This window comes from Opisthocomus hoazin, chromosome 35 (assembly GCF_030867145.1).
Source record: "Opisthocomus hoazin isolate bOpiHoa1 chromosome 35, bOpiHoa1.hap1, whole genome shotgun sequence".
NCBI classification, from domain to species: domain Eukaryota; kingdom Metazoa; phylum Chordata; class Aves; order Opisthocomiformes; family Opisthocomidae; genus Opisthocomus; species Opisthocomus hoazin.
The window spans coordinates 3629752-3653539 of NC_134448.1; the positions used below are offsets into that span (position 1 = coordinate 3629752).

The window sequence follows — 23788 nt, forward strand, 5'->3', positions numbered from 1 at the left end:
GGCCCCGTCCTCCTGACCCCCACCCTGCAGACACTGACCGGCATTTCTAAGGTCCCCTCTCAGCCTTCTCTTCTCCAGGCTGAACAAGCCCAGCTCCCTCAGCCTCTCCTCCTAGCAGAGATGCTCCAGTCCCCTCCTCATCCTTGCAGCCCTCCACTGGACTCTCCAGTAGCTCCTCATCTTTCTTGAACTGGGGAGCCCAGAACTGGGCTCTCTCCAGTAGCTCCTCATCTTTCTGGAACTGGGGAGCCCAGAACTGCAACAGCTTGTCTCCTAGCAAGAATTCTAAGGGTGTTGTACACACACACTACACAGAGACACACAGCTTACCATAAGCACATCTGTCCCAGAGACTCCTCTCACAGCAGGCAGCAGATGACCTGCAAAGCATCCCCAACCTATAAACCAACCTCTTGTGACACCATCTAGCACTCAGATCAGTTTTAAGAAATAATGAAGACTCTATAACATTTCACAAAACACAGCCTAATAAAATGAATACTTCTTACCCTTCCAGGAGAGATTCTGCAGAGCATAAAAGCTCCTTAAAAACAGGGAAACCAGTAATAAACCCCACCAAACTCCCATGTTCTCCCATCAAAGCCTCTAACAGCAAGCAGGCCACTCAACCCTGTCTTTATATTCTGGGATGCTGCTTCAAAGGTGAGGCACCAAGCAGTGCTGATGGCTCAACAGGCAGCACCTGTGGGTGAAGCCTCCCTCCAGAACTGTCTTTTTTTTTCTGCAAAGACTTTCCTTCTGGGGATAATTCTGAGAAATAGCTGGCAGGTGTGTTTTAGTCACCTTTTAGCTTCTCCAATTAGATAACAACACAGCGTGGGACAAAGGTTAAAATGTGGAGGAAATACAAAAAGAAAAAGAGAAGGAGGGGATCAAGAACTGGACCAAAGCCTCAGTCTCCTTGAAAAAGAAGCCTTTTGCCCTGCTCTGCCTTGCTTTGGGAGAGCATCGCAGAGGTAATTCCTCAGCAGCCTCCGCTGGAAAAACCCGGGACGTTTTCCCCTTCAGACTCCGGGTAGCTGCAGGCCTATTTGCTTTCATTTTTTTTTTTAGGAGGAGAGAGGTAAACTAAAGAGCTCCTTCTTCTGAGGGCAGGCAAATTGGGGTAAAATTTGTCCCTAGCCTGGTCACAATTAAACAGTCGGTGATTAGCAAATGACAGACTCTGATTGCCTCCTCCAAGAAAAAGGAATCTCTTGGTCCCTGCCTGAAGCTATGAGGTGCTTGAATTTCCCCAATTCAGTCCAGAGTCCGGGGCACGCAGCCCAGCTGATACCCTCATTTGTGGAGACCTGGGGCTTTAATTTGCTTAATGACTAAAGCTCAGCAGCTGAGATTTGTGCTCTGAATTCACATTGGCTATTTAAAAAAAAAAAAAACTTGAAGTAAGAAATGGGTTTATTGGTTGCCTGGCTGATAAAAGCTTCCTTGGGAGGGTTGCTGTGGTTTTATATATCCATTACGCAGGCAATGCTGCCATCCTCTGTGCTGTAGCTCCGAGCTGGAGGGTCAGGCAGCTGCTTGCGTAAGGTAAAAACAAGCTTTTTTTTTTTTGCCTGGAATGGGGAAATGGGGCTGCTCCTTGCTAGTGCTTCATGGGACTGTTGCCCATCCCTTGCTGCGTGTAAACACAGCTGAGCCCGTTCCTTCGAAGTAAAGAGCGAGGAGGTGGGAGGACTGGAGGGAAACGACGCTTCCCTCCTTGCCAAGTTTCTTCTGAAATCCAGCATCTCTGTTTCCGAGCCGAACCGTGTCGGCTGCGGCTGGGTGATGGAAAATCCCCACCCCGAGCAGGAGGGGAGATGCTTTGGACGCCGCATCCGAGCTCTCCCCGCGCGAGCGGGACCTGGCAGCCGCGCAGCTTGGGCTGGAAGCGTCCATGGGCAGCTCCTGCCCACAACGAGTTACCGGCTCCGTGGAAAGCAGCGAGTAACGAGGAGTTACAAGGTAAGAGCAAGGCCATTTTCTCTCATAGAGGTTTTGTATGTGTTGGATTGCTGGAAGGAAAAGCAGAGGCCAGGAGCTGCCCCGTACAAGCCCCTAAGATTTCTCCTGCGTCGAATAAATCTCCTGTTGAAGGATTGAAGTATGCAGCAGGCACGGGGTTGTACCAGGGATGTTATTCTAGCTCTGCTGGTTCCTCAAATTACAAATTCTTGCGGGCAGGCGTTACCTTTGTTTTGTGGAGGCTTCGGTGCATTTGGCACTGTTAATAATAGTCCCAGAAGTGTTTACTTAAGGCTTCCCTATTCTCGTTTAGCAAACACAGGATAAGCTTATAATAAAGCACCCGGTAATTTATTACAGAAATTCTTACGGTAAGAGATCATTTAGTATTCAAGAACTCAAAGCGCTGTATTAACAAAAACACATCGCTCCAGAGATGCCAGCTCTCTTTAGCCTGAACTGTACAAATACTGAGAATCGCTCCCCAGCATTTCCTTTGCAGCCTTGTTCAGAAACAGGACCTGGATCGCTTTTCTTTTACAGCCTCGGGTCGCAATATGGCCTGTGGACGAGACGAAAGGAGTTTCTAAAATAGATTGCTGAACACCTTGAGCTGGTCAGGGAAGGCGTAAGGTTTTCCTTTAGCACTGAGCTGTGGTGTCTCACAGAATCACAGAATAGTAGGGGTTGGAAGGGACCTCTGTGGGTCATCTAGTCCAACCCCCCTGCCCAAGCAGGGTCACCCAGAGCAGGCTGCACAGGACCCCGTCCAGGCGGGTCTTGAATATCTCCAGAGAAGGAGACTCCACAGCCTCCCCGGGCAGCCTGGGCCAGGGCTCCATCACCCTCAGAGGGAAGAAGTTCTTCCTCGGGTTCAGCTGGAGCTTCCTCTGCTCCAGTTTGTGCCCGTTGCCCCTTGTCCTGTCACTGGGCACCACTGAAAAGAGCTTGGCCCCATCCTCCTGACACCCACCCTTTGTCCCTGCAGCGGATGGCAACCCCTGAAGTCTGCCCTAGTGCAGGAATTTGTACGTTGTGGTCCGAATTCCACGCTGCGTACACGGCCCAGCACCAAGGAAATCTGTCACCCTCCGCATCTTATAATGCAAAGCTGTCCCCGGGGGTGAGCGTATAGGGAGCCTGTCTTCCCCGTGCACGTGGCATGAGATGGCACTACAGGACAGAAGTCTGCCTGGCCTCCTCTTAAAATCTGGTGGCCAGAAAATCCGCTGCAGGGAGGTGGAAAGGTTCGTTGGGGTAACCCACAGGTGAGATGGAGACCCAGCAAGTCAGAGCAACCCCAGAAATCTTCCGCTCTGCTGGGGGTTCGGGGCTTCGCCAGCTTCCCATGGAAGTATTGCGGATGCTCAACGTGCTCTGAGGGAGAGAGAACGAACGTTTTGGAGAAACAGTGTCTGGCTCGGAGTATGGCGGTGGCTTTTCCTTTTGCAGAGCGGCTTTGTGCTAACTGGCAAGCTGAAGCTCCAGCAGTGGAAGCGGAGAGATCCAGAGTACAGGGCTTTGCCTGCGTGCCCTATTCTGTTACACTGAGTTAAGCTCAAAAATGCTGTGAAATAAAAATGATAAAAATCGGTGCTTGTTGCAGCTGCCAGAAAATGGCCATTTGGGAACGTTTTCCGTCCAATATCCTATGCTTCAGGTGCCTCCTTCCTGGCTAGATCTTCCTAGCCAAGTAATCTGTGTTCCTTCTACTTCTCGTATTGTCCTTCACGCTAAGCAGGGCATGTTCCAGAGCCACGTGGTTTGCTTCTTACCGAGCAAATCCTGGGTTAGCTCAAAGCCGGCCAGGTAGTTCACAGCAGGTGCCTTTTCTCCAGCCTCCATGGTGAATACAAATATTCTCACCCCGTCGCCGTTCCTCTGCTCAGCAGAGTGCAATTTCAGTCCCCTCTCCCCTTCCATGGCCACTATCTGTTACCCTTGGGGTTTTTCCTAGAGGTATGTTCCAGTGCTGAGGTCCTCTGCTTTCTCAGTAGACCCTGCGCGCTCCAGAGAAGGCTCAGGGGATGCAAAAGCGTCATTGGCTTTAAACTTTGAGACAATCCTGGCAGTTTCTTGCGTGATCTCAAAATGTTTGAGCTGCTGTCTCCCTCCTGAGCGCTGCTTGGGTGCGCTGGCATCGGTCGAGCTGTTCCTGCTCCTGCTGCTCTCCTCCAGGAGGTCCTTTGTCGTGGAGCTGCTGTCGGTAGGGTGGCCTTCTGCGTCGGGCTCCGTAGCCACGTTGGCTAGTGTGGTAGCCCTCAAGGGCAAATTGGGAGACTTGGGAATGACTGGTTTCGTTTTTGCTTGCGTCCGAATGTATTTTACAGGCTGTCGGCTGAAATGGCACCTGGGCTGGGTCCCGAGGACCGTGTCCGAGTCACTGTCTGTCCTTTCCTGCACGGAGTCGTCCGGGTTCTCCAGCTCAGAGCCAACACTTGTATTCACCTCTGAAGAAAAGATCAGACAGTTATTTTAGAGCAGCGAGATGAGGTTACCAGGACAAACAATTTTGGCTGATCACTCCTTTCCCTGTTAGAAAGGATGATGAAAACCCTTCTGCATTAACAGGCTAAAACGCCGCCCTCTAACAGCTTCGTTAATCAGGAGCAATCACAAGGTGTGCGTTCAAAATGGCTATAAGACATCAACCAGGCTTATATTCTTAAAGCTCTCCTCGGTGTGTTAAAGCCAGGAATGCCATCAGGTGGCTGTGGGCTCGAGAGCCGAGGCAGCAGCGGGGGAAAGCCCTTCTCGGGGAAAACGTGCTCGTGCCTTCGCGCAAGCGACGTGGCGGCTGCACAAAGAGCAAGCAGCGAGGCCGGAGAGCGCCCGGCTACGCTTTCTCCGCCGAGTAACGCGGAGGCAGGCAGGAAGCGTGAAAACCAGCGAAGGTGGTAGGAGACAGCCTGCCAACAGCATGGCGATCCCCACTTGGGGTACCTAAGGCATCCGCGCTTAGCGGGCTGTGGGCTCCTTCCAGAGTCAGCTCATTGATGGCTTCCGTGGGAGATGGGTTATCAGAGGCACAGTCCGCGTTTGAACCTCGCTCCGAGGAGAAATTCTGTTGGAAAAAGCCATGAGTGTTTACACAGGACTCTTATTTGAGATGAAGATACTGCCAGCTCCCGCTTCACCCCAAATGCCGTTAGAGGAGGCGACCACTCGAGCTGAAAATGCCTTGATTTCTCTTAGATTCTCTGATGCTGGGGGGAAGAGGGAGGGAGCTTGGGGGGAAATAGGGAGGGAGCTTGGGGGGAAATAGGGAGGGAGCTTGGGGGGAAATAGGGAGGGAGCTTGGGGGGAAATAGGGAGGGAGCTTGGGGGGAAATAGGGAGGGAGCTTGGGGGGAAATAGGGAGGGAGCTTGGGGGGAAATAGGGAGGGAGCTTGGGGGGAAATAGGGAGGGAGCTTAGGGGGGAGTAGGGAGGGAGCTTGGGGGGAAATAGGGAGGGAGCTTGGGGGGAAATAGGGAGGGAGCTTGGGGGGAAATAGGGAGGGAGCTTGGGGGGAAATAGGGAGGGAGCTTGGGGGGAAATAGGGAGGGAGCTTGGGGGGGAGTAGGGAGGGAGCTTGGGGGGAGTAGGGAGGGAGCTTGGGGGGAGTAGGGAGGGAGCTTGGGGGGAGTAGGGAGGGAGCTTGGGGGGGAGTAGGGAGGGAGCTTGGGGGGGAGTAGGGAGGGAGCTTGGGGGGAAATAGGGAGGGAGCTTGGGGGGAAATAGGGAGGGAGCTGGGGGGAAGTAGGGAGGGAGCTGGGGGGGAGTAGGGAGGGAGCTGGGGGGGAGTAGGGAGGGAGCTGGGGGGGAGTAGGGAGGGAGCTGGGGGGGAGTAGGGAGGGAGCTGGGGGGGAGTAGGGAGGGAGCTGGGGGGGAAGAGGGAGGGAGCTGGGGGGGAGTAGGGAGGGAGCTGGGGGGGAGTAGGGAGGGAGCTGGGGGGGAGTAGGGAGGGAGCTTGGGGGGGAGTAGGGAGGGAGCTTGGGGGGGAGTAGGGAGGGAGCTTGGGGGGGAGTAGGGAGGGAGCTTGGGGGGGAGTAGGGAGGGAGCTTGGGGGGGAGTAGGGAGGGAGCTTGGGGGGAGTAGGGAGGGAGCTGGGGGGAAATAGGGAGGGAGCTTGGGGGGAAATAGGGAGGGAGCTTGGGGGGAGTAGGGAGGGAGCTGGGGGGGAAATAGGGAGGCAGCTTGCAGAAGGTCACAGGGCAGGGCCATAAGAGAAAATTATGGTTTGGGACCTGCCAGCTCCAGCATCCACGCCGCAACTGCGACAAAACTCGCCCCGGAAAGCAGCCGCTGCTTTCTGCGGAGCAGAAGTGTCCCGAGATCCATTCCCATGTCCCATGGGAAGCTGAAGTACCCCCATGTCAGTACCAAAAGGGGAAACGTCAGAAACCAGCACAGTAATTATCATCAAACGCAAGTAGGAGGATGAGCGAAGGACACGGGAGTGCCTGGGGGCCGTAGCTGGTACGGAACCAGTGCGAGTCTGCACGAGGATCAGGCCCACCTGGCCGGGGGCTCTGGTGGTCGCTTTTATTCATGGCAAAATGAGAGTGCCCTTAGAAGCAACTCCCCTTCTCCAAGGTTTGCCCCACGGTCCGTGGAATTGGGTCGTGCTGCAGGAGTAGGTAAAAACGGCTTTGGAAAGAGCCAAAGGCCGTAGGGGTGTGTGTCTCAAAGGGCTCTCTGCGAAGGTTGATTAACCCTGCAGGATTTCTGCACGCAGGAAGTGAGTTGTGCCCACCCTGGTGATTTGATTTCAACTGTGATCACGGTTATTCTAATTTCTGCTTCCTCAGTGAACTGGGCCTGTAGAGAAAGCAGCGTTGCTGTGTGTCAGCCGTGTGGTCACCGGAGACACACAGCCCTGCACGTGAGCACCCATAACCCAAAAGCAGGAGGCAGAGAATCCCCAAGCCCACGTCTCGCTCCCTTTGGCTTGAATTTAGGACCGTCGTTTCTCTTTCTCGCTCATCAAACAACTGTGAAAAGGGGAAAAACCGCCGCGTCCCAGCTCAGGGATGCTACGGCTATTTGTGTTTTTTGAGTGCCATGAAATATTGTGAGGAAAGAGCCGTGAAGCTGGGGAAGAACACAGAACACTCAGTAGCAGGGGGTAGAAAAAACGGGGTCCGTGGCCGCTGCTGGGGATGCAGCAGAGCCCTGCAGGGCTGTGCCAGGGCATCTGCTGGCTCTCAAACGCCCGTAGCTGATTCCAGAGCTGCGGAGCTGTTTATGGAGAGAAACAACAGCGTCCCGAGAAACTTAGCATGGAGAACCCCACGATTTCCCGGAATGGCTGGGATCTAAAACACAGAGCAAAACCCCATTCAGATTGGTCTGAGAAGCTGCTGAGTGAGCTGTAGCTTATGATTTTTCTCTGTTTCTCCCACTCCACGTGCAACAGGCTCTCTGCTCCTTCCTCTCGGAATAACCCTCAGATAGGAAACGGTTTTGTTATCTGTGAAAAAAAAGTTCTTTAATCGCTAGTCCACCTTCCTGTCTCTACAGCAGGGTCAGTAAGCCCAGCTCAGCGTCTGGGAGCTCTACCTCTAGCGTTATATTCTGGATTGTGTTTGGGCTCTCGGGTCCTTCCTCCTTTTCTGTCGATGCTTCTTGCGAAGGATTTTCACATCCAAGGGATAAGGATGAAGGCAGGTCATCCATCCCAAACACCCTTTCGTAGTTCTGAATGAGAAACTCCACAATCTGGGCTTGATACCCAGAGTCAACAAGGCATGACATTGAGACATCGTTCCCTGAGCCTGGCCGGATCAGAGTTGGCCCAAATACTATGCCCAGGTTGTTTGGGGACATCTTGTTCTCTTCGTATTTTTCTGCCACCCTGGGGAAGGGAAACAGGACCGTTAGGGGCTTCCCAGCTCTCAACCCGAATGCACTGAGTACACAGATGGAACGCACCAAAACCCCCGTTTCCTAGCAGAGGGACAAACCCCATCTTTCATGGGGAGCAGAGCTCTGGTCTGCGCAGGGAAACTCCGGAGAAAAACCTCACAAGTTGCCTGGATCTGTCTGGCTGGCGCAGCCCTAACGCGAGCGGCTGTTTCTCGTGACCTGTGTTCAGAGCTGGGTGAAAGAGGCCTCGATTCGTGTTGTTCCTTGACCTCTTGCTCTGCGTTTATCAGTGAGGACCTTCTGGTCCTTCTTGGTCATTAAGACTTTCTCCTAACTGCTGCAAGACGGTCCTTTCCATGAGTGAATATTTTTACCCTCCTCAACTGCCTGCTTGGCTCTCCCAGGTCAAGGAAGCCCAGACGCTCTTCCCGTACGCTAGCCGCTCCTCTGGCAGCGAGGTCTCAACGGGGATCTCCTGTGGTTGGACCCGACGCTACCCAGCATGACAACCAACATGCTCCTCACCTGTACAAGTGCCCAACAAGGTGCCGCAGAGTGTTGTAGTTGCTTCCAGGCAATTTTCTCAGCAAGTCCTTCATGCTCTGGATGGGATCGGAAGCGAGGCCCCCGCAGTCCAATTTTTCTTCCCCAAGTTTTTGCAGATCTTTGGCAAGTGCGATGAGATCGTTATAGAGCTGGGACAGCAGCACCGGTGCCGAAAGCTGCAGCGAGAGGGGAGGAAAACAGCGTGTTACTTCATCCTGCTGGTCTGGCTCTGACGAATGGGGTCTGCTGAGACCTGCCCTCCCGGCAGGGATCTGGTACCCACTTCCTTCAGGAAATGCTTGAGGACCCCGGTGATGTCGTGGGGGGAATGCTCGGAGAGCTCCACCAGGCTCCGTCCGTTCTCGAACGCCTGGCACAGCTTTTCCACCCGAGCTTTGGATCCACTGATCCGATAGATCCCCTGCGTGGTTCAGAAGGGGAGAGGTCAGGAGTTTTGGAGACAGAGAAGACCAAAGCAAGAATAACTGACTGCTGACCTGCACCCCGAGGGCACGGGCTTCTATTTCTGAGGTGCATTTCACAACTATGAAGGGAACTTCTTCTGGGAAATCTCGAGGAACCTGCGTGAAGTCAATGCCAAAAAGAGGTACTCGGTTGGGCAGCTTCTTGTGGCCGCAGGTGATGAGCAGGTTCTCGAGACACTTCTTGTGGCAGGCCAGGCAGCACTGAAACGGCAAAACCGACACAAGTTATGGGCTGGTTGTGGTCCAGCACTGCGGCAGTGGCTGAGCTTGGAGGACTTCTCCCATTCTGTCAACCACCAAAGTCCCACCAAGGGTTGTTTCAGCCAAGCGGCAGCTGATGGCTCACTGGAGGATGGACAAACACGCTTTGTGTAATGCAGAGGGGGAAAACAGCTTTGCAGAGGAGCCCCTCGTTCCCGCAAACCTTCGGCGAGACGATGGTCACTCCAGGCTCCTACACAAGGCATCCACAACGCCATCTTCTAGCCCTCACCTCCTCACACTCGAAGCCGCTGACCATGAAGGTGTCACACTCCCTGCACTTGGACGGCCCCCGCAGCTTCCTGAGCCGGTGGGTCTGCGCGGCGCTGGAGAGGAGGATGTTCTTGAACTGCTGTGGAGATGCACCGTTTTCTGCGGAAAGAGCATGAAAGCGTGAAGAGGAACCGACACGTAAGCATGGTTTCCACCTAGCGAGTCCAATGTGTGCGTGGCTCACCGTTTTCGAAAGTTTGCAAGGAATCTCTCTCTTCAAAGTCGTCTGAGGAGGACATGGTGCCGGTGGATGGAGCTTTCAACAATTTCCTATTAGAGTTTCCTTGAGAAGACAGAAAACCTAAACAGCTGCTCTCGTCCTCGTGACGCACAAAGCGCATCAGTGGAGACTTCGTTCCCATTTTAGGCTTCTGGGCAACATCAGGCAAGAATTTCTGCGGCTCTCACCTGGGCTAGAATTGGGAGAGTCCAGGGACCGGGATTCACAACTCCCGCCGAGGCTTTCTGTGTCACTGCAGAGGGATTTGTTCGCACCTGCGGAAGGTGGATACGGTAACAGACCATCCCGAGCGCTCTTGGGGTACTTCAGCACGGGGTTGAAGTCCAAACCAAGCTCCCACAACAAGTTGTCAATACTTGTTGATATTTTCTCCCAGTCTGAGCAAAGCTGTAAGTGCTGTCCTAAGAATCTGAGAACCTCTGCCACCTCTTTGGCTACTAATCCAATGGTGAGGGGACAGGAACATCTCTGCTAGGAGGAGAGGCTGAGGGAGCTGGGCTTGTTCAGCCTGGAGAAGAGAAGGCTGTGAGGGGACCTTAGAAATGCCGATCAATATCTGCAGGGTGGGGGTCAGGAGGATGTGGCCAAACTCTTTTCAGTGGTGCCCAGTGACAGGACAAGGGGCAACGGGCACAAAGTGGAGCAGAGGAAGCTCCAGCTGAACATGAGGAAGAACTTCTTCCCTCTGAGGGTGACGGAGCCCTGGCCCAGGCTGCCCAGGGAGGCTGTGGAGTCTCCTTCTCTGGAGATATTCCAGACCCACCTGGACAAGGTCATCTGCAGCCTGCTCTGGGTGACCCTGCTTTGGCAGGGGGTTGGACTAGATGACCCACAGAGGTCCCTTCCAACCCCAACCATGCTGTGATTCTGTGATTAAACTGCAGTGACTCGAGGGAAAAGTGGGTCGTCTCTAGTAGATCCAACCTACTCTGTTCACCGTTTGCGGAGAACTGCTTTCTGGGTGGATCTTCTGGAGTGCTCACGTCCTTTGCTGCGGAAGAGGGTCCGCTGTAATGCAACGCTATCTTCTTTCTGCTGCTGGGAGGGGACCTGGGGAGGGATTGCAAACAATTTTCCAGCAGTGAAGAAGAACAGACAGTGTTGCCTCACAGAGGTGCCTTGCGGGTAGCTGAGACCAAGCATCTGTTTCGGGCAGCTTTCAGGTGTAAGCTGGGTTTTCAAGGAGTGTTTTCAACAAACGCTTGGACAAAACTAGGAAAACAAGCTTGTTCAACATAATTTCACCTTTTCTATCCGCAGGAAAAATTTAGAAATCGGCACCCGTGTGCGAAAGGAGCGATCCAAATCTTTGTCCAATGATAGAAATCACCGAGGGGAAGAGGAGACCTGCTGCCCTGCCTTTGCTGCTGCCCTCAGCGGAAGGACTGAGCGCGTCGTTGGGGACCTGTAGACCCCGACACCTGGGCTTTTCTGTAATTAGCCAATGCGATGCTCCAGCGTTGCTAGTGACTTGGTAGGTGCCTTTTAAACATCTTTTTTTGGTGTGTGCAATGCACATTTCTGACCTTTCAGCTAGGTCAGGTCTACATCAAGAGGATGTAGATTTTCCACTTTTTCTTCTTTATTTTACCTCTGCCCTCCGGAAGCGAATGGCTCGAATTCAAACACTTCCATCTGGATGTCTTTCTTCTGCAGAGCCTGAATGAACTCCAGGTATTTCTCGCCCGCTTTGTATGGCTTGCAGACCTCGGCCAGGTACTGGTATCCCACTGGAATCTGTTCTGACTGAGTCTGCCGCTGCTTAAACATCCTTAAAGTGACCTGACAGGGAAGGAAAAAGAAAATAATCATTGCTAGCCAAAGTCCAGGTGCTTTTTCCCCCCTTGGCTCTCAGTCGTTCACCAGTCTTGTTTTGTATAACTTAAACTCAGTTGCCTGCACTTCTATTTGTTGATAGTTCTACTTAACAGGTCATAGAATCATAGAATGCTTTGGGTTGGAAGGGACCTTTAGAGGTCATCTAGCCCAACCCCCCTGCAGTGAGCAGGGACATCTTCAACCAGACCAGGTTGCTCAGAGCCCCATCCAACCTGGCCTTGAATGTTTCCAGGGATGGGGCCTCCACTGCCTCTCTGGGCAACCTGTTCCAGTGTTTCACCACCCTAATGGCAAAAAATTTCTTCCTTGTATCTAGTCTAAATCTTCCCTCCCTTAGTTTAAAGACATTACTCCTTGTCCTGTCACAACAAGCCCTGATGAAAAGATTGTCCCCATCTTTCCTATAGGTCCCTTTCAGGTACTGAAGGGCCACAATAAGGTCTCCCCGCAGCCTTCTCTTCTCCAGGCTGAACAGCCCCAGCTCTCTCAGGTCTTTCCTCACAGGAGAGGTGCTCCAGCCCTTGGATCATCTTTGTGGCCCTCCTCTGGACCCACTCCAACAGGTCCATGTCTTTCCTGTGCTGAGGGCTCCAGAGCTGGATGCAGGACTCCATGTGGGGTCTCACCAGAGCAGAGTAGAGGGGCACAATCACCTCCCTCGACCTGCTGGCCATGCTTCTCTTGATACAGCCCAGGATATGGCTGGCTTTCTGAGCTGCAAGTGCACATTGGTGACTCATGTTCAGCTTTTCATCCACCAGTATCCCCAAGTCCTTCTCGGCAGGGCTGCTCTCAATCCCTTCAACCCCCAGCCTGTATTGATAGCAGGGGTTGCCCCGACCCAGATGCAGGACCTTGCACTTGTATTATATGTCACTGTTTCTTGTTCGAGGATATTTCCCCCCCTAGAATTTTTTTGTGGATATCTCTGTCCTCAAAGCAGCGGTAATTGAAAACAGGCTGATAGATCTGGGAATCATTGGTAGCAAAGCAATGTCTGGAGTACTCCTCTAATTTCACCTGTTTGAGAATTCCCAGTTACAGGCTCGACAGCGAAACGGTGAAGAGCCTGGAGGTCTTATGCCAAACAGCAGATTCCCTGAAACGAGGATTAGAGGAGAAATTAAAGACTACACATACCCACGTCAGCACCTCGTCCCCTTGGTAAATGAGTTTCCGAATGTGGGAGACGATCCGTGCTCGTACTTTCTCCAGTTCTTGTCGCCGAAAGTTGGCGTCGCTGATGCACATCTTGTACAAAGCTTCCGTTTCCTGAACCTGCGCGTGACCAGACATGGAGCAAAGGAGGACAAGGTCACTGGGACGGGTGGGAAGATGCCGTAACGTGACGCACGGGCCGGCTGCGAACACCAGCAGCTTCTTCTGAACTCATCACCTTGGCTTGTGCCTCCTCGCAAGAACGGCGTCGCTTCTCCAGCTGCTTGCTGGCGCTGCCGGGGTTGGTGGTGGCCACGCTCTGGTATTCGTCCTCCGCCTTGGCACTCAGGTTCTTTGCTTTCTCCAGCTCCTCGCAGCGCTGTATGTACTGCAGGCGGGACTTGCGCAGGGAGGACAAGGATTCGTTCTTCGATAGGAAAAGGAACAGGTTGAGGAAGCCCGGTGAGGCAGTGGGATGAACAAGCAGTACTCTGCTTATCAGGACAGCGCCTGTCTCTTGGTTCAAATGGGTCTTCTCATTCAAGTGGGCTTTGGTACTCTTTGTCCCGCTCCTCCCAAAGTTCAGGAGCTCTAAGGGAGCCCCTGGGTTTCCTCTGCAGCTGAGTAGAGAACCCGGATCACGTTCTGCAAGGTGCCCAGGAGCATCTTCCTCCCCAGCAGGAAGCCCTGGATAAAAGGGCTGCTGCTGAAGTGCTGGCAGAGCGCGTGCAGCTGGGTCGCAGGCACAGACCCTGCCTCTGCAGGGGATCCCTCTCTGCTGCAGACAGCCTCCTGCCAGCGTGTGCCGACCCGCGCGGCATCCCCGCGCTGCCAGCCTCTGCGGTCGGCAGGAGGTGGTGGGATCTAGCAGGTAGCACGGGCAGGATGGCACCAGCACTTTAGAAAAGCGCTTTTATTCAATAGCAGTATGCATATTGTGTTATTTAGTTACTGCTTGTTCATAAACGTTGGTTTTCAGAGTTTTGAGCCGTGGCTGGCAGAAAGGTCAGCCCCATCTGTCGGCCTCTTACCATTCTCTTTTGCTCCTTTGTCCACTGGTCTTTGAATTCTTTCCTCCATTTCTCAATTTCATTCTTCTTGGCTGACAGAGGCTGCAGAGAAATGACAGTCAGGACGGCAACAGTTCCTCATGAGGCGGGACAAAGTATCTGACAGATGAGGGCATGGCATTAGAAAGCAAGCTTTGCAAGATGCCTCTTTTCCCCTTAAACTTGGCGTGCGTTGCCTTCTCTCTTCCCGTCCTCCCCCTCAGACCAGGATAAATCACTTCATTAGGTCTCTGCGACGCTCCCACCTCATCTTTCAGCAAAGCTGTCCTGTCCCCGGAGAGGTACCTGGTAGAATTCCTTCTGCTGGAGCAATCCTGTGGTCTCGTTAGCTGAATTTCCAACCTTTATGTCATGCTCCAGGACCATTGTATAGAGTGCCCCAAGAGGCATGTTGGACTGCAGAAACACAAAAAGCAAATGTCAGCTGATGGATAATCACTCCAGCTTTCCTAAATTTAGGAGCTTTTGGTAGCGATGACCAAGATCTGTTACAGAAAGGCGAGAGCGTCGACGCTGGTTAAACGAGGTGGGGTTATTTCGGACAGCCCAGCAGGATGCTGGAAGGAGAAAAGCTTTCTGCTGGGCAGTACTGTGCTGACTCCTTGCCTGTTCATCCCTTCGACTAATTTTCCAAACAATCCCTCTAGGTTTTAAGCCACAGAGGGGAAAAAGGAGCTGGTCCAAGACGGAGAGGCTTCGGGATGGTTTTGGAGGCACGTTTGCTGTAGGATTTAAGCTGGACTCTACAAGCAGTTCACACGTGCCGACAGCCTCCCATTTGCTCTGCATCGTACTCCCATCCTCCTCCTCGAAGGGAACCCTGTGCAGTGAAGCAGGGACATCGTGAGGACCCGTACCTGGTGGAAGATGGCGTTCCGTCCCGATTCTGCTATCTTCACCATCCCTTTGGCAAACTCCGTCTCTGTAAAAGGGCAGAGTGGGTTAGATGCCGGATTCGCGGCCGCAGAGGTAGGTTTGTCAGAGCCAGAGGTGATTGCAGTCACAGAATCACAGAATAGTAGGGGTTGGAAGGGACCTCTGTGGGTCATCTAGTCCAACCCCCCTGCCGAAGCAGGGTCACCTACAGCAGGCTGCACAGGACCTTGTCCAGGCGGGTCTTGAATATCTCCAGAGAAGGAGACTCCACAGCCTCCCTGGGCAGCCTGGGCCAGGGCTCCGGCACCCTCAGAGGGAAGAAGTTCTTCCTCATGTTCAGACGGAACTTCCTGTGCCTCAGTTTGTGCCCATTGCCCCTTGTCCTGTCGCTGGGCACCACTGGAAAGAGCTTGGCCCCATCCTCCTGACACCCACCCTTCAGATATTTGTAAGCATTTCTAAGGTCCCCTCGCAGCCTTCTCTTCTTCAGGCTGAACAAGCCCAGTTCCCTCAACCTCTCCTCGTAGGGGAGATGCTCCAGTCCCCTCACCATCCTCGCAGCCCTCCGCTGGACTCTCTCCAGTAGCTCCTCGTCTTTCTGGAACTGGGGAGCCCAGAACTGGACTCTCTCCAGTAGCTCCTCATCTTTCTGGAACTGGGGAGCCCAGAACTGGACACAGTACTCTAGATGAGGCCTCACCAGGGCAGTGTAGAGGGGAAGGAGAACCTCCCTCGTCCTGCTGGCCACACTCTTCTTGATCCACCCCAGGATCCCATTGGCTTTCTTGGCAGGAAATTCTGACTCTTTGTCTTTATTTTCAGGCAAAAGCAACTGGAAGGGTTGCCGTTTGGCCAGTTGCTCACTGGTGTACTCTTGCTTGCAACTGTTCTTGGCTATGATTTTTTAAAAAAAAAAAAGCTATCGAGAAGTGTAGGGGCTCTCAGCTGGTTCCAGGCACAGACTCACCGTAGCTCAGACGTTTTTCAATCCAGCTGAGCAGCTCTTTGACGTATTTACACCACATTTTGGCATAATCGAGGGCTGCGTCGATGCCGCCTTCGCATTTTATCAGCATTTCGTCTGCCTCCGGAGCTGCAACGGAATAAACCCGGGTTCGGAACGGCTCCGGCTGATGGGCAGAGGCTCCCCAAGAGCGGCAAAACTGGGGTCTCGGGAGCTGGTGTTGTGAAATACTCTGACAGCCATGAAAAAGGCCTTTTGCTGAACAATGTTGTTATGATCTAATTTGCCGTGGTCCCTTGCTGTCCTGCCCATGGAACCACACAAGTTCCAAGCAAATTAGACACAGGTATTCCTCTGCCCTTCACTTTTAATTAATAGTTAGATTTAATTTGTTTTTAAATCCAAAAGGGAAGGACCTAATGGGTTACTCAGGAGCTGCAGGAAGGGTTTTTGTTCCTTGGCAGAACCTAGGGCAGATCCACCACCCTGCAGGGAGCAAATCTAAACACATTTCAAGCTGAAATCTGTGAGAAAGCAGCTTAGAATTTTCCTCCTTCATAGGGACTTTATATAAAGAAAAAAAAGCAATTTTATAGTGCATTTTATGATGCCAGGGACAAGTACAGAGCCGGTGAGAACCCTCCCAGTGGGCAACAAGGTGTGTCAGAGTATCCCAAGTTTCACTGGGTAAATCCTTACAATGCCCAAAACCTGCAGACCTTTGGGAACAGAAGTCTCGGTGTTTAGTAATTAAGGCTTCACGAGGAGCTCCTTAACGAGACGTTAACGGAGAAACAGGAGAAGGCCTGCGGGCTGGAGGAAGCAGCGGGACTACTGAGCTCAAACAGACGTCGGCATCCTTGCTGGGTGCCAGCAGAGACGCCGGCATTTTTCCTCCGTGCCGTTGGGAGGCTGCCAGGACCGCTGCCCGGTGACGAAGAGTTCTCTTATCGTATCATTTTTAACGAGCGATGTTACCTGTGATGTCTGCCAGCACTTGCCTCTCCGGACTGGTTTTGCTCTTGCAGAAACTTTCACTCAGCTGCTGCGGGGAAGAAGAGAAAAAAGGTGAAGGGCAATGAGAAATTTGGAGGATTTTTTTTTGAAAAAGGCCAGCTGAAGTGCCAGTTTTGCGCTCCGATTTTGCAAGCCAGCGCAGTTAAAATAGCCGGAGGTTTGACAGCAGGAAGGTGGCTTGGCACAGAAGTCTACCACAGACGGAAAGACACGATCGAGGCTGGAAAAGAGCTGCAAGGCTGAATGCTGGCAGCTCTTATTGGGCTACAAATCACAAAATATTTGGTTTTTATTTTTAAGCTTAGCTCATGGAATAACATGATTACATGAGGACAGTCGCTGCCAGTGAAAAATGAAGTTCCTAGCCCCTTTGCTTGTACAGAAAAACATGAAATGAGGCTGATTATCCCCAAAAGCCTCACACAAAGCAAGCGAGAAAATGTCATGTTCTATTCTGAAGGCCATCTGTTTCTGAAGGCCAAAATTTTAGAGATTTTTGATGCATGACCCTTGAATGTATTTTGGGTTTGCTGTCTTCTCCAGCGTTTTTCTTAGCACGCAGAACTTAAACGAGCAACTTCCACATCTTGTTTTTTTCAGAAAAATAGAAATCCCAACAGTAAATACCTGAACATTGCCACAAAATATGATCTGCTCTCTTGCCACCTCGTCGCTGTTACAACGAAGCGTTGTACAGGTCTTTTCTGCCTATTCAGCTGACAGCTGTAACTTGTTTTTTTTTTTAGATCATCACCCAAAAAACCAATTTTAATAACATAGAATTTAATGACGTAGAATAATTATGTCCATCGCCAATACAACGAAGCGTTGTACAGGTCTTTTCTGCCTATTCAGCTAACAGCTGTAACTTTTTTTTAGATCATCACCCAAAAAACCAATTTTAATAACATAGAATTTAATGACGTAGAATAATTATGTCCATTGCCAAATCACTTTGGCAATGGACATCAATCATGTCTTTAATAAAATGGATCTCGTTCTTTGCCTACCGGAACGACCTCTCTTTCCGTTGTCGCGTCCGTGTCGTCAGTGCTGTCAGCGTCACCAATGAACATATCAACCGCCCTGTAGAATGGAAAAAAAAAAACCAACCAACAATGAAATAAATCGAGGTTCCAAAGACCCAGAAAATCAGTCCAGCCCCGTTTCTCTACGTACGCATTCCCAATGGAGATTTCGATGGCATCCAGGCTCCGGAATATCTCACTGTACCTCTTCCTGTTTTCAGGTGTCCTCTCTTGGCTGTCAAGACCTGGAGTTGGAGAAGAACTCGTGTCACTGAAACGTCTGACCCAAAGCTCCCTGGGATCGACCGGATGGCTTCTCGGGATGCCGGCGAGCGTGGCTGAGCCCTGCCATCCCGCGCAGCTTCATGGGGACACGACAAACTGCAACAGCCTGGTGAAGCACAGCGAGGTGAGGCCGAGGGTGAGATGGGATCACAGAATCACAGAATGTTTGGGGTTGGAAGGGACCTCTGGGGGTCATCTAGTCCAACCCTCCTGCTGAAGCAGGGTCACCTACAGCAGGCTGCACAGGACCTTGTCCAGGCGGGGCTGGAATATCTCCAGAGAAGGAGACTCCACAACCTCCCTGGGCAGCCTGGGCCAGGGCTCCGTCACCCTCAGAGGGAAGAAGTTCTTCCTCATGTTCAGATGGAAAATGATGCGAAAGAAAACTTTAGGAATGGTGAATTCATCGAGGTTCCTTGGGCAGAACCCCCAGAAAACAAGTCTGCAGGTGTCCGGGGAGACATCTACGCTGACTTTAGGGCTTGCAATCAGACCCGAGAAGCTGCCCGTCCCTTGTGCATCACGTGTGTGCATGTCGCAACGCTTCACACGCAGGGACCGCGTCTCAATATTACACGTGCTTATTTATGGTGATAATCTACATGATGAAATCCTGCGTCTTAGTCAGTCCCCAGCAGGCACTAATTATTGGGCGTGCAAATGGGCTTGTCCCCACCGGAGGGGCCGTGCGCTCCCGCCACGCGTCGAGGATCTGAACACCTTCTGCCCGCGGTCGCGCGTGTGGCGGGGTGGAGGCGAGCGCTCGCGGTTGGCGTGGGGTGATGGAGGGTGTTCATCTCGCTTTCCGCCCGGTCATGCGTTCGTCAGAGAGCTGAAACTAAAATTGACTCAGGCTGAAAGTTGTTGTGGGAAAAAAAAATAAAAAGGGGAAAAAAGGTTTTGAAATATGAAACTGGGCACAATTGGTAAAAAAAAAAAAAAAATCAAAAAAAAACCAAAAGAAAACTTCACTCTTCTTTGTCCTTTTGACGTTCTGGGAAACAGGATGTGGTCGACCTAAGTCGAGAGTTGCTTCACTGGTAGCTGGGTTAGTGAGCAGCGAGTACTCACGAACGTTGCTCAGATGATGCTTGGTGGAAAAGCCAGTTTGTGTCTCAGAGCTACTCCCGGGCCTTGTCTCAGTCTGGAAAAATACAGATTTTTTCCAAGTCAGGTTTTGATTAGGAGCTGGCCCGCCCTTCAGCCTGCGAACAGCATCGCGCCGTCGCCAGCCCCAGACTCTGGGAAACTCCCAGCGCGCAGGGGAAGACCCCGCTGCCGGGCGCTTGAACCCCAGCCATCTTCCACCCTTCCAGCCACAACGGTGCCGAAAAGCTCAGCGCTGGCGTGTCCGTGCTCCTAATAAGGGACACTGTGAGCGTGCACATGTGCATACACGGGGTTTTTTTTACTCTATGAGCATGTCAGACAATGCAAAGAAAGGATTTGGAGACAGAACATGCAATTAGAAGAAAGATGGGGAAATATTAGGGATTTTGTTCCACGGAGCTCCTCATTTGGTGTCAAACAAAAGCGCTCTCTGGCAATCGTCCAGTTACAGCGTCCAAGCTGTGAGCATCCAACCCATCTCAGCCTACCATCAGCTTGAAAACAGACCTAGCTGTGAAGAAGGCTGGGTGGGACACCGAAGCCACGCTTCCACTCGCAGTCGTGGGTCGGACGCTGCGTTCCCTCCTGCACCACGCAGAGAGCTGGGAACGCTCCTAGCTTGCTTGCCTTTGAGTAGATAATTAATATTTACACTGGCCTTGTTTTTAAAAAGTTTTCTGAACCTTTTACTCCAAAGCAGAATGAGACACTGAAAGTGTGTGAGGACACACTTGGGTTTTGTGCCATTTTTTGGGCTCCCCAGTTCAAGAAAGATGAGGAGCTACTGGAGAGAGTCCAGCACAGGGCTGCAAGGATGAGGAGGGGACTGGAGCATCTCTCCTAGGAGGAGAGGCTGAGGGAGCTGGGCTTGTTCAGCCTGGAGAAGAGAAGGCTGCGAGGGGACCTTAGAAATGCCGGTCAGTGTCTGCAGGGTGGGGGTCAGGAGGACGGGGCCAAACTCTTTCCAGTGGTGCCCAGCGACAGGACAAGGGGCAACGGGCACAAACTGGAGCAGAGGAAGCTCCAGCTGAACCCAAGGAAGAACTTCTTCCCTCTGAGGGTGACGGAGCCCTGGCCCAGGCTGCCCGGGGAGGCTGTGGAGTCTCCTTCTCTGGAGATATTCAAGACCCGCCTGGACAAGGTCCTGTGCAGCCTGCTCTGGGTAACCCTGCTTCGGCAGGAGGGTTGGACTGGGTGACCCACAGAGGTCCCTTCCAACCCCAACCATTCTGTGATAAACCACCGAGGTCTGAAGGAACTGCGAGGAACCGCTCAGAGTGACCTGCCACGCTTGGGGGACCGGGGGAAGGGATTGAAAAGCACCGATGATGCCAACAGGGAACTGCAGACCGAACCCAGCGCCTGCCCTGCCTAACCATGATAAATCAACATTGTGCCCTGGGACGGCTCACGGGCAGTTTACCAAACATCTCTGGTTTTTTTTAAGACAGAAGTTGTTGGTCATCCAAGACATAACAAACCCACCGCATGCTAATTTAATTTGAATCCTGACTACTCTTGGCACTCTGAGCGGGCGGACGTCTTTAATTTCTCTTGTTTACCGCTGGCGGAGGATTGTACAACAGGAAGAAGTGACTCAACTCGAGCAGCGCTGGTGAGGAGCAAAATGAGACGTTCCGCTTTTGACAAGCGGCTGTTGTGAGGTGCCGTCAGATGAGCGAGAACCTCAGGCTCCCAAGTTCTGCGCTTCATCTCCCTAAGAGAATATGTCATACCTGAGAAGTAGGAGGGTGGAAAATTTGGACATCAAAAGTTTTCCTAGCCTTGCTGATGTTATTAGCTGCATGCTCGCGAGTCTTGTTTAACTTCTTCATCAACGACCTGGATGAAGAGTTAGAATGTACCCTCAGCAAGTTTGCTGATGACACCAAACTGGGAGGTGTGGTAGACACACCAGAAGGCTGTGCTGCCATTCAGCGTGACCTGGATAGGCTGGAAAGCTGGGCAGAGAGGAACCTGATGAGGTTCAACAAAGGCAAGTGCAGGGTCCTGCACCTGGGGAGGAACAACCCCAGGCACCAGGACAGGCTTGGGGTGGACCTGCTGGAGAGCAGCTCTGCAGAGAGGGACCTGGGTGTCCCTCTCCCAGAAGCTCAGCGCCCTTCTCTGCCTTCTGCCGCCGTTACGGGAGAGCAAGGTCCCACGGCGGTGGGTGTGCAGAGCAGCGGGGGTGTTTTTAGCAGGAGCAGCTCTCGTTCTGCCGTTCAGCAGAAGCATCGCTTCCCTTTCAGCCGCAGTTACCACGAAACGAGGCAAATGTCCAAAACCCTAACTCAGCCTGGCACCGTTGCCAAACCTCGGCAGCACAAGCCTGTTCCCGGTAGCACCTTCCTCTTCTCTGCGCTCGCTCTCGCACTTTGCAACACAACTTCTGAATTTTTCCACCGGGGCGAATCTCCCGTTTCGGCAGAAAAGCACTCGCGGTTCTGAGCAGCTTCCGCGTAAAACCCCCTGCTCACTAAGCCACAACGCGGCTCGAACCAAATTAACCAAAGAAGTCTGAAAACTCTCACATTGTCATCTGCCACTCCTGAGTGAAATCCTCTCTCTTTAACCAAAATATCTCTCAGTGAGACCCCGATCACGGCAAAGGCCGCCGCTCCGTCTGCCTAGATCGGCGTCTCTGTCCGAGGAACAAGTTTTGGAACAAAATAATCCAAGTTCCTTGACAACGATTTTGCAAAACCGAGACCACTTCCCATCCGCCACTCTGATTCCTCATCTTCTCTGCCTGCTTCAGTGGAACAAAGGCCCTGGAAAAAGCTGAATTTACAAATCAGCTAATTTTTGAGGGGGTCGGAACCGCCACCAGACAGTACAATCGCCCACAACTGACAGGAAATACTGGCAAGGTCAGAGGTCTTAAATAGCAGCATGTGTTAACGAGGGGGTTAACGAAACGTGTCAGGGAGGGGGAAAGGAGAATTTCCACTTAATACAGAGGAACCTGCTGAGGTTCAACCAGGGCAAGGGCAGGGTCCTGCACCTGGGGAGGAACAACCCCAGGCACCAGCACAGGCTGGGGCTGAGCTGCTGGGAGCAGCTCTGCGGAGAGGGACTGGGAGTGCTGGGGGATGACAGGGTGACCATGGGCCGGCAGCGTGCCCTGCGTGCCAAGAAGGGCAACGGGATCCTGGGGTGCATCAAGAGGAGTGTGGGCAGCAGGGCAAGGGAGGTTCTCCTTCCCCTCTACACTGCCCTGGGGAGGCCTCATCTGGAGTCCAGTTCTGGGCTCCCCAGTTCAAGAAAGATGAGGAGCTACTGGAGAGAGTCCAGCGGAGGGCTACGAGGATGGTGAGGGGACTGGAGCATCTCTGCTAGGAGGAGAGGCTGAGGGATCTGGGCTTGTTCAGCCTGGAGAAGAGAAGGCTGCGAGGGGACCTTAGAAATGCCGGTCAGTGTCTGCAGGGTGGGGGTCAGGAGGACGGGGCCAGGCTCTGTCCAGTGGTGCCCAGCGACAGGACAAGGGGCAATGGGCACAAACTGAAGCAGAGGAAGCTCCAGCTGAACCCGAGGAAGAACTTCTTCCCTCTGAGGGTGATGGAGCCCTGGCCCAGGCTGCCCAGGGAGGCTGTGGAGTCTCCTTCTCTGGAGATATTCCAGCCCCCCTGGCCGCGGTGCTTTGCCCCCTGCTCTGGGTGACCCTGCTTGGGCAGGGGGTTGGGCTGGGTGACCCCAGAGGTCCCTTCCAACCCCCACCATTCTGTGATTCTGAGATTCTGTAATTAATTGCAAAAGAAGGTGTGCCCACTGCAAATGTTTCCGAGATGTCTGACAGCAGAAACTGAGCATGGGTGCATTATTCTGCAAAATAAAAACGAGGTGCTCGCCAGCTTTAGAGGAAAACATTTGTAAACCAGACTTCTCTCGACAGATGGCAGCCCCCTGCAGTACTGAATTACTTAATAATCCTGGCTTTTTAAGTAAGAAAAGTACAACTACATTAAATTTCTGACTGCTTGCTTCTTCAGTATTCAGAACAAGGAAACGTTAGCAATGGTGAGAAGAATTCGGACTGACAGCGAAGCACAGCAGATTCTTCCACTACTGGAAAGCAGTAAAAGGACCTCCCAGTTAGCAACAGAAGAACGACTCTAGGACACTCGCTGGCTAAAAAAAATAGGACTGAACAAAGTCATTTGTACCCGTCATTTTTGTTTTGCAAAAGAGCTGTTAAAGAAACCCCCGTAGCAGATGAGATTTGGTTGGTGAAAGGCGCTCGGTGGATACGGCACACCGGGACCTCTCGAGGGCGTTTGACTCTCATGGTCACGTCACCTTCTGGGTGGGATTCTTGGTCGCACTTTAGAAGCTGTTTCACTGACAAACCCCAAAATACATCTTTAATCCATGCATGAGGTTGTTGCTAGAGGGATCTCAAAAACGGATTCCTGCTTTTTGATGGGTTTATTAAATTATCAGACTTGTAACATCATCTTCTGGTCAAGCTCTTGATGAGACCACGACTGCAGGCCAAGAAGTAAGGCAGCTATCTGCTACAGAGGCTTTGAGTGGCCTCAGAAAGGGTGACGCTTCCGCTGCACGTCCGCAAATGAGGGGCAGAGGTGGTGTCGCCAAGCTTGGAAGTCTCTGCCCTGAAAAGCAGAGATGGACACGAGGGGTGGTTGCCTTCCACGAGCTTCACCCACAGTGCTGCGGAAAGGGGACGTCTGCTAGGTCTGGGTGGGCGCGGAAGGGGAGCGCAGAGCAGGAACAGGCTCTGCTCATGTCCCCGCACGTGACGCCGGACAACGAGCGCGTTAGATGTTTGTGCCAGTTTTGAGAAGAGGTGGTGCA

General features: G+C 52.5%; 1 protein-coding gene across 6 annotated transcripts in view; it reads right to left on the minus strand.

Moving 5' to 3' along the window:
- Positions 1-2316: 2316 nt before the first annotated feature.
- Positions 2317-23788, minus strand: part of GMIP (GEM interacting protein) — a 29307-nt gene continuing 7835 nt past the window's right edge. For 2 of the 6 annotated variants that reach the window (XM_075445927.1, XM_009940844.2), the window contains 20 exons: positions 17727-17820; positions 17558-17633; positions 16509-16572; positions 15534-15659; positions 14548-14612; positions 13976-14086; positions 13652-13732; positions 12859-13047; positions 12603-12740; positions 11215-11405; positions 10552-10673; positions 9791-9877; positions 9567-9665; positions 9342-9481; positions 8861-9049; positions 8647-8784; positions 8343-8539; positions 7512-7806; positions 4912-5032; positions 2317-4418 (listed from right to left, as the gene is read on the minus strand). In XM_075445927.1, the coding sequence (XP_075302042.1) occupies positions 3922-4418; positions 4912-5032; positions 7512-7806; positions 8343-8539; positions 8647-8784; positions 8861-9049; positions 9342-9481; positions 9567-9665; positions 9791-9877; positions 10552-10673; positions 11215-11405; positions 12603-12740; positions 12859-13047; positions 13652-13732; positions 13976-14086; positions 14548-14612; positions 15534-15659; positions 16509-16572; positions 17558-17633; positions 17727-17820 (3020 nt within the window). In that variant the 3' untranslated portion in view covers positions 2317-3921. Of the gene's footprint in view, positions 4419-4911; positions 5033-6083; positions 7439-7511; positions 7807-8342; positions 8540-8646; positions 8785-8860; positions 9050-9341; positions 9482-9566; positions 9666-9790; positions 9878-10551; positions 10674-11214; positions 11406-12602; positions 12741-12858; positions 13048-13651; positions 13733-13975; positions 14087-14547; positions 14613-15533; positions 15660-16508; positions 16576-17557; positions 17634-17726; positions 17821-23788 lie in introns of those variants that run through there. The other 4 variants (XM_075445926.1, XM_075445928.1, XM_075445929.1 and 1 more) reach the window with 3 other exon arrangements.